The sequence below is a fragment of the Fundulus heteroclitus genome, chromosome 9 (genome assembly GCF_011125445.2).
Source record: "Fundulus heteroclitus isolate FHET01 chromosome 9, MU-UCD_Fhet_4.1, whole genome shotgun sequence".
Classification (NCBI taxonomy): domain Eukaryota; kingdom Metazoa; phylum Chordata; class Actinopteri; order Cyprinodontiformes; family Fundulidae; genus Fundulus; species Fundulus heteroclitus.
In genome coordinates this window covers 29,481,119-29,493,241 of record NC_046369.1, presented here as the reverse complement: position 1 = coordinate 29,493,241, position 12,123 = coordinate 29,481,119, and the positions used below count along the sequence as shown (strand labels likewise).

Here is a 12,123-nt window from a genome sequence, read left to right as displayed (position 1 = left end):
AATAATCTGTGATGCTGTGGGCCTTTTTCTCTTCCAGGGATCCCATGAATACTAGAATATTTTCCTTAAGATCTTTTTAAACATTATTGTATATTTGTGTTTCATTGTCTGTGTCATTTGGTTAGCTTTTTTTTTTTAAATCATGATTTTATTTTCATGTTTTCTTTGTGAAGAATTCTTTGGCTTTTATGTTTGAAAAGTATAAAAAAAGAAATGAACTTTCTTGAAAAATAAAGGCAAAATTCTATCAGTACGTTGCTAATAGGTAAAAATCTGATATTTCAAAAAGTAAATGATTCAAAGAACAAAAATTGATGAACGAATAAAATTGCAATAGTCTTTGTATTTTTTTTATTGCATTTGTGATAGAAAAGGGAAATTGCAGACCCAAACAAACATGCTTGACCTAGTTGCCAACAATGCAACAGGCAGTGTGCAGTTTGGTTGACCTGTTTGAAACACATGAATCTCAAACTTTTAATCTACACTTGCATTTTTAAAACAGATGCATAAGAAACACAATTTGGCAATCTGCTTTCAAGAATCCACAAAGAGCAGTAATAAAAAAACCCACAACAATATCACTGCCATCAATCAGCTGCTCATTTAACAATGACATAAACAAGAAGCGCCACAATCCTGACCCATGCACTAATAACCACATAGTTGAACGGCTCCTGAGCCGGCTGGATTCTGTGATCCGGGGTTCTTTTCTCATCGTTAGAACGTCGCATGCTCAGACTGTCTGTGGACGGAGGTTGGACAGCAGGGTGGGTATGGTGTCTGGGTTACGTCTGTGGAAGTAGAACACAGCGGCCCCTCCCCCCAGGATCAGCAGGCTCAGCTTGACCAGGCGGCCAGTGATGGAGGAATGCTGCTCATCCAGCTGGAGGGACATGGAACGAGAACACGCGTGTTTTCATTTTGAAAACAAAATGATGGAAGATGAGTTTAACGCTTCATGCAAGAGGTTAAATTTGAGAGCACGTGGGAAATAGTATTCCTTTCAGACCTTTCTGGTTTTTAGAGGCTCGCACATGCGGTTGAACTGGGTGAGGATTGCTTTGCGAGCCCCCTTCCATTTCCCCGGTCCCATCAGCCGGTACTGGTAGGCAGTGACGGGGCCCCAGAGTACATGTTTAAAGAGCTGGTAGTCTGTGAAGAAGAGCCAGAGAAGACTTGGCCTCACTCCAACCTCTCCAGCGATGTCGTCCATATAGGAAACAAAATCCACCTGCAGGGGTGTCAGCTTTGACACAATATAGCTGCGGAGAGGGCCAACCAATTATTGTAAGATTAAGCAAGGCTAAGAACAACAACTACTATTATATTTAGTAAAGAAGATAATGAAAAGTAATGCTTACTTTTTCTCAATGTCCTTAGTGTCCTTCTCAACTGCTTTGATCATTGATTGGTTTGAGGGAAGCTTCTTGAGTCCTTAAAGGGAATAATAATAAAGACATACAAAGGATCTTAGGGTGACCAACGCTTTTGAAGGATTCAAACTAGCAACAGGAGATAGGAAAGGCTTGCATCCCACCTCTGAAGACACGTGTCACCCAGCGGGCCTGCATTTCAGCTTGAGGCATGATGGCTCCGAGGGCATGAATGAAGCCCACCACGGCTAAAGTGGGATGCTCCAGGTTGGGGGGGAAAACGTGTTTGTACAGACCTACCCTGTGACCTGACTTGTATAGAACGTTGTTCGGCAAGTAGGGGAAGTCATAGTTGTACCCTGTGGCGAACACAATTGTGTCCACCTGTAATGAAAGAGGGGGTAGAGCCATGAAAAGCGTAAAAAGGAATGCAAAAGAAATCTCTAAAAGATATTTATGAGCAAGATACTGACATTTTCTGCTCTGCTGCCATCACTAAAAACCACGGTGGAGCCACAGATTTCCTTCACGTTTGGTTTGATGATGACGGACCCTGAAAGAATCCTTAGTGGCAGATCATCGTTGATCACTGGTATCTGACTGAAGAGCCTGTGGAGGCAACAAAGAGAAAGAAATGCAGGATTTAGCAGAGATTGTGTGATATTTTAATGACCAATCAAATCGAAGACGCACATCAGCCAGTAAGGAGATCCTGACAAATAATCAACAGTGCTTTGAACGTTTTTTTTTTTTACAATTTGTCATAACAAGCATCTATGGAGCCCTAGTAGGGTCATCGCAAAATGTTTTGCATGTTGAGAGAATGTGCGCTCGTTTTACTAAGTTGTGTGCACAAATTACTATATTGTGCTCTTGTTTTACTATAGTGTGAGCTCATTTTACTAAATTGAGCTCTCATTTTAAGCATAGTAAAACGAGGGCACAATATAGTAAATTGTGCACACGATTTAGTAAAGCGAGCGTACAATTTAGTTAAACGAGAGCACAATTAGTAAACGACTGCACTATTTACTCAAACGAGCGCACGATTTACTAAAACCAGAGCACAATTTAGTGAACATGGTTATAGAACATTGTGTGCACGATCTACTTAAACGTGGCCACAATATGTAAAACATGCACTCAATATTGTCTTGACACATGTAAACATGAGCACGTTATAGTATATTCGAGATCTCCATCTACCAAAACGCACCCACGAATAATTAAAACGTGTGCCCGAATAAGTTTTATTAATTCAAGGGCTCAATTAAATGAAAACGTGCTCACGTTTTACTAATTTGAGGGCTCAATTAAAGGAAACGTGCTCACGAATTATCACGACCTGAAAAAAAAATATCACTTAAAGTGAGCTCTCCCGGGCTCCGTAAGCATCAATGTATTTTCATGGGTTTTTATGTGATAAACAAGAAATTGTGTTTAATTGTGAAGTGAAAGGAAAATGATGCATGGTTTTACAACGCTATAATTGCAGTGAGAGGTGTCGTATTGGCTTATTATTTTTAAATAAAAATGACGACCACACTTATATTATTTGAATTTCCACATGAAATCCCAAAGCATTACAGCGAGGCTTGTGAGTGTAACGTGACAAACTGTACCAAAGTGACAAATGCTTTTGCCAGGCATCGCATGCTTTCCAGAGAGCACCCACCTGTGCCGCGGCTTCAGGGCATACATGCTGTGGTCATACATGGCGTTGAGTTTCTTCTCTCCAAACCAGTTGAAGAAATTCATGGGCAGCAGCTGGAACAGGATGTGGACAAACCTGGTGTTGTACTTCATGTCCACCGGCAGGCCGTTATCTGAAACCTGGCGGATCACCCAGGCGCCACGACGGGTGCTCAAATACACCTGGGCAGCGGCGATTAAATTAATGGCTGTTCCTGCCACTAATAGAGCGACGTGTTATCTAAAAAAAAAGGACAGGAGGAAACACGAACCTGCTCTGCTACTCTGCTACTCTCCACGGCGATGTCCCCTCCGGAGTTACCGATGCCGATGACCACCACTCTCTTGCCGTGCATGTCCTCAGGTCCCTTGTAGTCCCAGCTGTGGAGGTACTTTCCATCAAACGTCTCAATTCCTTCCAACAAGTATTACAAGAATAAATTTCTTTGGTTTTGTTTTTTTGAAAATCCCCCATGATTGTTTCATTCAGAATACGGTATATAGATATGTGCAAAACCCTCAACACATAACCAAGACATGCCTGGGAAGTCTTTGAGGGGCAGGTTAGGGTACGTGTAATGACCCGAGCAGCAGATAACTGCATCGAAGACGTGCCTTTCCTCCAACCCATCTTTGTTCTCCGTCACCACCTCCCACTGACCGGTGCGAGAAAAGTCTGGTGTCTGCATGACTCTCTTCACTGATGTCTGAAAAAAAAAAAAAAAGTTCTCAAAACAGGTCTGACAGCAGCTGTTCTAAATAAATAGCTGTTTTTTTTTTTTTTTTTTACCTTGAAGCGAATGCATTGCAGCAGTTTAAAGTGCTCTGCGTACATCCTGAAGTACTTCAGGATTTTAGAGTGGTGCATGTAGTTGGGGTAATCAGCAGGGATGGGGAAGTCGCTGTAGCACATCATCTCCTTGGAGATATTAATGGTGAGAGAGCGGTAGATGCTGGCTCTGTTGGGCTCAGATACTTCCTGCACAGAAAAAAAAAATACGTTACAGAAGCCGAGGCTAACCTCAGGGCAAACAATTCAATGTAAAGGCTGGAGGTTTGGGTAAAACTTGGCCGTACTGAATTACACAGATTCACATTTTAAAGCTATTTAACTTTTTCACATTTTGTTTTCAGATTGCCGCTTAGAACGTTAATGGGTTTTTACAAAAAAAATTATTATCCAAGAAGTGTGGCACTTGCCAGCAACCCACCTAGGGCTGGACAATATGGAAAAAAAACATATTGATAAAATATATATCACACTGGTTGATATTGACAATTATCAACAAGTTGCTTAGCGACCTATTTTTTTAGATACAGAACACACAAACATTGAATTCAAACTAAACCCTTTATTCAACCAAATTTTTACCAAAACTACAAGTTTTTAAAAAAGAAAAAAGAATGTGTGCTCTCTGAACTCTTTCAGAAGGGCGGAGCTTGGTGACAGCCAGGGCCTGTGGTTGGTTGTGAGGATGTAGTGACTGTAATATTAACCTACATGGCTAAAATGCATAAAGAAGGAAAACTGTTGTTCTATTGAACTTTTTATTGACCCTTTTGTCGCTGTCATCGATATACGTCTATCGATCTGTGGTGGATCCTTCTATCACCACCACCACCAAGTGTTAGTATTGTTTTTTTTTTTCATAATTTACATTTATTGATTCCAGATTACACTGTGTGTATATGTATGGTAAGCTCAAGATATTTTATTTAAACAAGTATTTTCTAATGGGTGCACACTTTAGTTAATATCTGTCTGAATGGTTTACTTATACTTGTTCTTTTTTTTGAGGTCCTGCAAATACAAATCAGCTGGAGGGAGAGGTCAGGAACATACCACTACTCCAAAAGACTGAGGGGAAGGAACTTTTTTTTTTTAAGTTGACCTTAGTTATTTTATTTTTAATATTCACTTATTTGTGCTAAGTTAAGATGATTTTGCTCTATCTGTTTTTGTGTTCATATTTTTGGTTTGCTGTTCCTCTATCATGTTGTGCCTCCCTCATGTGGAAAGTTTAGGTTATTCCACCCCTATTTAAGCTGCCTCTTTGTCTGGAGGTCAGTTTTGTTTGCGTTTTGTTATTGTTTAGTTGACCTCTGTTGAGTTGGGCCCAAATTTGTGCTATTTATTATTTGAGTTATTTTGTATTGAATTTGACCCTTTTGCTAATCATTTTTGACATTATTAAATTTAAGTTTTTCCAATTGTTGGAACACCTTTTGTTCTTATTTAAGTCTGGTCCCTTACACAATCTCTCTATATATTGTAATTGAATTATCGTCCAGCCCTAATCCCACTTTACTATCCCTAGATAAAGTCCAGTGCTGCCAACTGTATTCAGATTCCATATAGTAAATAGAGTCAACCTGTGAATAATTTAATGACAGTAAAAAAAAAAAAATCCAGCTGTCCAATTCAATTCAGTTAATTTATTTAACACCTTTTTTTTTTAGAAATAGATTGCATTGAGCCTCTGGCGAGAGTGTTTTTTTTTTCCCCCAGCAGATAGTCTGAGTTGAATTATTTATAGGGTGATTCTGTAATAAACCCTGTTAGAAGCTTCAACAGAGTATAAATGCAATCTGCACTTTATAGGTTTTTATTTGCAAAAAAAAAAAAAAAAAAAAAAAGAATACTTAGACTTTTCCAAAACTTTTTATAAATCTAGCACATTAAATCTCAATAAAATACATTGAAGTTCATAGTTGGAGGGTGGAAAATGAGTGTGAAAACTTTTGCCAAGTTTGGTTTAGCGATGAAAAACATGTCCGTTCGACTAAAGAAGGTGTCTTGCCTTGAACTTCCAGAGTCCCCCCATGTCATCGCTGCTTTCAAAGCAGGTCGGCTGCATGCCCTCATCCAGGCAAGCCTTTATGCTGGTCAGACCAGAGGGGCCCGCCCCGATCACTGCGACTCTCTGCACCATGATGGAGCTGCAGCAGGGCAGAAGATAAACTGAATTTTAGAAACAATATGCGCTGTAAATGCATAACTACAGGTTTCATTTTCTTTCCAATCTCGCTGTGTTTTTAGAGCCTTTGCTAAAAACGGGAAAACACCTTTCTTTGTCTTTCCATCTATTGTATTATCCAGAGTGCTTCACATCCTTGATAACCTGTGTGCAGGTTATCCACTTTCGGCGTCGGTCTGAAAATGCTTCATTGACATTTTAAACCAAAAGTTCACCTTTGCACAAGTTCCCTTTCAGACTCCTTGCAAAAGCAATTAATGGTTCACCCACTGTCTGCATCGTGTTCTTATCAGCTTTTCATCTGACGCGCTGCCATAAAATCATCTCGGTTCTTAGAAGTCCAAAGCAGAGCAGAGGTAATCTGACAATTCCCTGAAAGCACTAGATTTCAACATGACCTGCAACATATTATCTTTACATTTAGAGCACTTTGATCAGGTCAACGCCAACTCCTTGAACCCTTTTGTTTCATTTTATAAAACTACGAAAAAGACTACCATCCTCTGCATCAAAGACGAGCAGAAATCTGAAATGCCTTCTATCATTCTTACCTTGATAATCCGTGTGTGCTGCTTTCCTGTCAGGATGGAGAAGCTTCACCCGAATGCCTTTTATACACCAAGGGACCATTGAAGAGGCTCATTGTCTTCTCTCTCTCTTTTTTTAACCCATTTGCACAAAAAAGCTTCTGTTGACTTGAGCAATGTTTACAAATCAGTTATTTGACTAAAGTTCAGTTTGTCTTCTAGTCAATTGGGTGGGAGGTGGCTGAACGTGTGACAGTCAGTGCCAACATCACTCCTTACGGATGCGTCTGCACGAGCGTATCAGGTGTGGGTATTAGGACATTTATTTTCACTGCATATTTCCAAGCTTCAATCTGTAGAAACATGGAAAGCATACCAGACTTTCAGTAAAGGACTTTTCTCCATGGTATGTCTGTTTTTCCTGACTTACTCTACCCACCAAGACTTATGCATCCTTCTTGACTGCTACCTTTGAAGCATGAAGGGCAAGTTTATCTGGAAGCAGCGTCTGAAGAGTTTTTAATATTTATCTTTTTCATTGTAGACATTATAAACCCAAAATAATTCACTTTTTTCCTGACTAAATGTCATTTGTTATATTGCAAGGGCTTGAAAAAGCACTAATACTCCTTGACCTTGTTGGTTTATCAAATAAAATCCAGATGAAATTTTAAGCCTGGATAACGTGAACTGCAAAAGGAAAATTTTTGCTCTGCAGAATGATGATGCTCTCCGCCTTGTCATTTCAAAATAATGAATTTAAGACCTACTTTGTTCCATTCCTTCAGCTAAACCAAATATTCAAACAGTTGCACATTTTTCTGATTTTTTGTTATGGAAAAATCTGCAGTACTGATGAAACCTGAAACCTACTCTTGGTTTCATTCTGTGCTTTTTCGTGTGCAGGAATAGCCCTTTGCCACTGAAAATAATGTACTCAAAATGTAGCCAGCTTTTCTACAATGATGCTATAGCATATGTGATAGAATATACTATATATATACTGCCATTACTGAAGTGTTAATGCTCTTCGCCATGGCACTGATGTAATCCCACACCAACACAGATAAGAGAGGGAAAAAAAACAATGATGGGATTTATCTGACTAATTTGGGACATTGTGGGAATTAATCAACCATTTCATGCTGCCTGCATTCACAGACAAATGATAGCTGGGGTTTGTCTACGATCACCTCTCGTCTTTGGCTTCCTCCAAACTGGCTTTTTGTGTATTGAAAGTCCTATAACTCAGTCAGGGACACCTAAGCCAGGCCTAATCTTCAGCATTTTCAAAGAGAGAAATTACCTGATTGAAGAGTTCTCTGACTTAAACACATAAATTAAGAGTAAAAGGTAAAAAGCCAACTAACCAAAAGCTCTGGCTCCTTTTCTTTTTGAAATTCTTAGCACCTGTAGTAAGCATGCAGAGTGAATGTTACGAGCTTTGATGAGTACATATAGAAGCGCGATGTCTTTAAGACAAGATGGAGCATTACCGTGGTCCATTTGAGCAGGTATTTGACAATGGAGAGAAAACTGGAGGAGTGGGATCTCTCACTAAAATACATTCACAGCAGGCAGATAAGAGAAGGCAGCAGTTTTAGTCTTTTGTACAATTTGAAATAACATTAACTGAGAAAAATAACTCCAAGTTACTTTAAAAAAGTCCTAAAGACCTTCAGATCTAAGGCAACTTTGCCAGACTAAAAAAAAAGTTAATTGTTGTAACCTTCCTTGTTTTAGTTCTTTGTGTTCTGAAAATGTAGCATGTGCTCTGTACAGCATTTTGCTTTTTTCTGTCAGTTTAAGGAAAGCTTTAAGCTTAATCTAGTAATTTGTTGATTAGTCTTATTTTGCTTAAGAAACTAAAATAGGCAAATAGTTGTATGGCGATAGAATTGATAAATTACTGTCTGATCAAAGCTTAAATAATGTAAAAAGTTTTGACCAAAGCATAGAACCCCGGTGAACTCCATTAGTAAAGCTGCTGACATAATTTCTTACAGTGTCACATATGTTGCATATCTACAAATCTGTTTTATGTTGGTCTAAATATGAGGAAATAAAGTGACGTTTCAGTGATCTAGAAAGCCTTGCGTGCCCACAAAGGGTCAAATAATAATGTGCCAAATTCATTGGAAAGCAGTTTGAACATCAAATAATCAGCATACAGTAGTGAGTGAATCTTTATCAGTGCAGACAGAGCGTCTGCATAAATAGCAGGAGATTCAGTGAAGTTATCACTGATGTCAGATTTGCCACCTCTATAAAGCAGATCAAATATGAAGTATAATGATTGGTAAACTAGAATCTGTCACCTGAAAAATTAAACTTCACTTCCCTAATGATAGGGCACACAAATGTATTAGAAATGACATGAAGCCGTTTCAGACGTGTTCCCTTTTAATTATAAATCTTTTACATTCAAAGTTTACAGAATATTTAACAGCAGAACCATATCTATTGACACACCACAAAGCACTCACACCAACGTCTGCACACTTCAAGATAAGGTCTGTAGAATTAAGCTACAATACAGCACATAGTTTTTCAGTAAGCACATCTGAAAACAACTGATAAGTGCAAAATCTCTCCAGCACTCAAATATTAACAATGTAGCAACTTATTTTACATTGTCTTTTCTTGAACGTCTGTATAAGACCTATTTATATTCTTCACAGTAAGACAACCATAAAACAGAGGCGACGGATAAGGCTAAAGACTGGAGAGCCGCCAGCCGGGCCGCATGTACTGGGAAAGGACCGTCGGTCGGTTATTGCAGAATGAGGGCACAGTATGACACGGTTCAATCAAACAGCTGCTGATGAAACATCTGGTCTGGGTCAAACCAACTGGTGAAAAGCCACATGGATTGGCTCGCTGTCAAAACTCCACCAGAAACAGGAATAAAATATGTAGGCTAAGAAAAAAAAACAAACATATACCACTATGTCATAAAGCATTCTTTTTGTCGAAGAGCAGCAAAATAAATCAAGTACAAGCAAAGGGAAACTATTTGACCATTTGATCCAGGTCACAGACATTCTAGTGGCGTTAGGGTTTTGTTATAGTCAAGCAAAGTTTTCACATGTTTAGATATTTGTTCTGTGTCTGGGCACCTCCACCTGCCTGCTTTGACCTTCCATGTCAATAAACCCAGGACAGATTTGCAACAATAAAATCCACGTTGTACTTTGTGAATAATTTGAATGACTAAATCTTTGAAGTATTCATACCACTTTTTTATTTTGTTCCACTAAATTTACAAACTTTTTCCTGCCTTAAGGAAAAAGTCGCCTTAAGGAGGAGCTGCAGAGATCCACAGCTCAGATGGAAGAATCTGTGGAAAGGAAAGCCCACACACACACGACAATGTGGGTTTCATTAAGAGCACCCTGAACCCTCAATCTGCACAGGGAAGCACGGTGGTGGCAGCATCATGCTGTGGGGAGGCTGCTCAGAGCTGATGGGACAGTGGATGGAGCTAAATGCAGGGAAATCCTGGGAGAAAACCTGTCACCTTTTCCAAGGTTTAAAGGGTACGAATAGTTCTGCAAGTCACCATATAGTATATGTATGACAAACCCCTTGCCTCATTTGACACCTAGCTGCCTTATTTGGAAGAAATGTGGCCCATTATGCTCACCAATCGCATTAATACGACACATATCCTGACACCTAAATTAGGGTTTGAAAGTCACCCCACAAATTTTCACTTAATCTGAAAGTATTATTTCTGCATAAGCCGTATGCAGGTAAACTCCTAAATGACTGTGCAAGGACACAAAACAGTTAACCAGAGCTGCCCCATGCCCTGCAGGACTTTGATAAGGGTCATCAGCCTCTATGATCACGCTGCTATTAAACAAACATCTAAGCTGCCACGCCTCCGCTGATGGCGTCAGTGCGCAGGATTACAGCTTTGCAGAGACGTGACCTCAGCACCAAACACACTTTTTATAGAGAAAAGTAAAAGCAACCCGATTCCCATGTAGATTAAAGCAGACGGCCCTATGCCAGTAAAAATTAACCCCTGTGCATGCACACCCCGAAACACACCGTGAAGCCTGGGAAGACTCGTCATATTTAGACACCTGGATGTTAGTCTGGCCCATTTGCAGGTTATTGCCTTAGGAGATCTGAGGGGGAAATTATCAGGGAATTTAAAATATAAGACCACCAGCACATTCACATAAAAAGGCTAAGTTTGGTAGTTTGCAGAAAGGAAATAAGACTTTGTCCGGTTATGTCACAATCCTGTTAATTGGTTCAACGCTATATAACATACATCAGCTCGGGTGCAGATACGTTGCACTGGAAAATTTCTATTTGGCATGCTGCACAGACACGCAGATAGGTTTCTGTATTTATTACTTTATGTGGTAAGAGAAAGGTACAAAACTATACACCACCTTCTGACCTCTCTGAACTTTCTCGTCGTTACATAACAAGACGGTTAACGCTTCCTGCGAACTTAAATTGCCTGAGCAATGAGCCTCAGTAAAACCGAATGATACGAGTCAGAATCAAAAAGAAAAGGCCTTCACGAGGCTAAAAGTCCTGCTAACGTTGCTGGAATGGCCTCCTGAATGGGGAAGCATCTCTCCGGTAGTATTTCCACTACAGATGCCTGGTGATGCCTCAGGTCGGATAATGATGGCTCAGTTCGTCCTCTTGGCTCTTGCTTACAGTCAAGATCATCGTCACACAGTCAAGTAATTATTTACAGGTTGATTTCTGACACAGAGGCTTGCTTCAGCCGGAGCTGGGAGCTCAGGCTTGACACAGTTTAAAGTTGGCTCCTGCGGTGATGAAATAAAAAAAAAAGGCAAGTCAAGTCTTCATTAAAACCCTAGCTGTCGTCTGACTCCTCTTGCCTTTTTCCTTGAAATGTGTATAATTGTTCCACTGATTTAAATGTTTAACATCAAGTAGGAAACAGCCATGAATCCATACACCATGCGCCGCACATGGAACATTTTTTATATTAAGAAGCAAATCTGAGATTTGTGCCTTTAGTTTCCCTGAAGTTAAAGCTGCACAAACAATATGCTTAAACAGCCTCAGGGTTTCAGGTGAGTTTTCAGCTTTTTCCACCAGAGTGAACAAGAGGTGGTCGGATAAACGGCTTGTAAACATGATGGCTGCTAAGACATGCAGCCTCTCCACGGCATGCGGGCAAACATCTTAGCATGCCCACACTGCAGCAGCTGCAGACGATGCCCTATGTTTACAGAACCACCTGCTCACTATTGGAAAACGGCCGAGGACGGACACGCTAACTGGAAAAGTTCTGAATTTTGATCCATTAGCATCTAGCAACAGATTTTTGGAATATTAACGTTATTTTAGTTGGAGGTTTTGCAGCAAAATCTTAAAACTAGCTGGAAAATGCTGTTCACCCCTGCAGTTGGTATTTAAAAAAAAATAACCCAGGAGCTGTCGGTGTGAGCCTGACCGTGTAAAAGCCTCGCTTCAAATCAGACCGGGATTATTTTCCCACTTGATCTTGTTTTTACACAGATTTTTCTGTGTGTTAGGGCGTGCAGT

General features: G+C 39.9%; 1 protein-coding gene across 1 annotated transcript; it reads right to left on the bottom strand.

The window, feature by feature from the left end:
- Nucleotides 1-336: 336 nt before the first annotated feature.
- Nucleotides 337-6,700, bottom strand: LOC105928900 (flavin-containing monooxygenase 5). The gene is made up of 11 exons (XM_012866435.3): nt 6,598-6,700; nt 5,870-6,008; nt 3,859-4,047; nt 3,610-3,775; nt 3,341-3,483; nt 3,052-3,251; nt 1,850-1,985; nt 1,541-1,760; nt 1,365-1,437; nt 1,013-1,265; nt 337-886 (listed from the first exon to the last, which is right to left on the bottom strand). The coding sequence occupies exons 2-11, from the start codon at nt 5,999-6,001 to the stop codon at nt 737-739; spliced, it is 1,662 nt and encodes a 553-aa protein (XP_012721889.2). The 5' UTR covers nt 6,002-6,008; nt 6,598-6,700; the 3' UTR covers nt 337-736.
- Between the last annotated feature and the right edge of the window lie 5,423 nt (nt 6,701-12,123).

Excerpts from the sequence above, each read along its gene's own strand:
- LOC105928900 (XM_012866435.3), bottom strand. The coding sequence starts at position 6,001 with ATGGTGCAGAGAGTCGCAGTGATCGGGGCGGGCCCCTCTGGTCTGACC. Across the intron at positions 1,761-1,849 it reads ATGGCAGCAGAGCAGAAAAT|GTGGACACAATTGTGTTCGC; the intron begins GTCAGTATCTTG and ends CTTTCATTACAG. Across the intron at positions 1,438-1,540 it reads GGTGACACGTGTCTTCAGAG|GACTCAAGAAGCTTCCCTCA; the intron begins GTGGGATGCAAG and ends ATTCCCTTTAAG.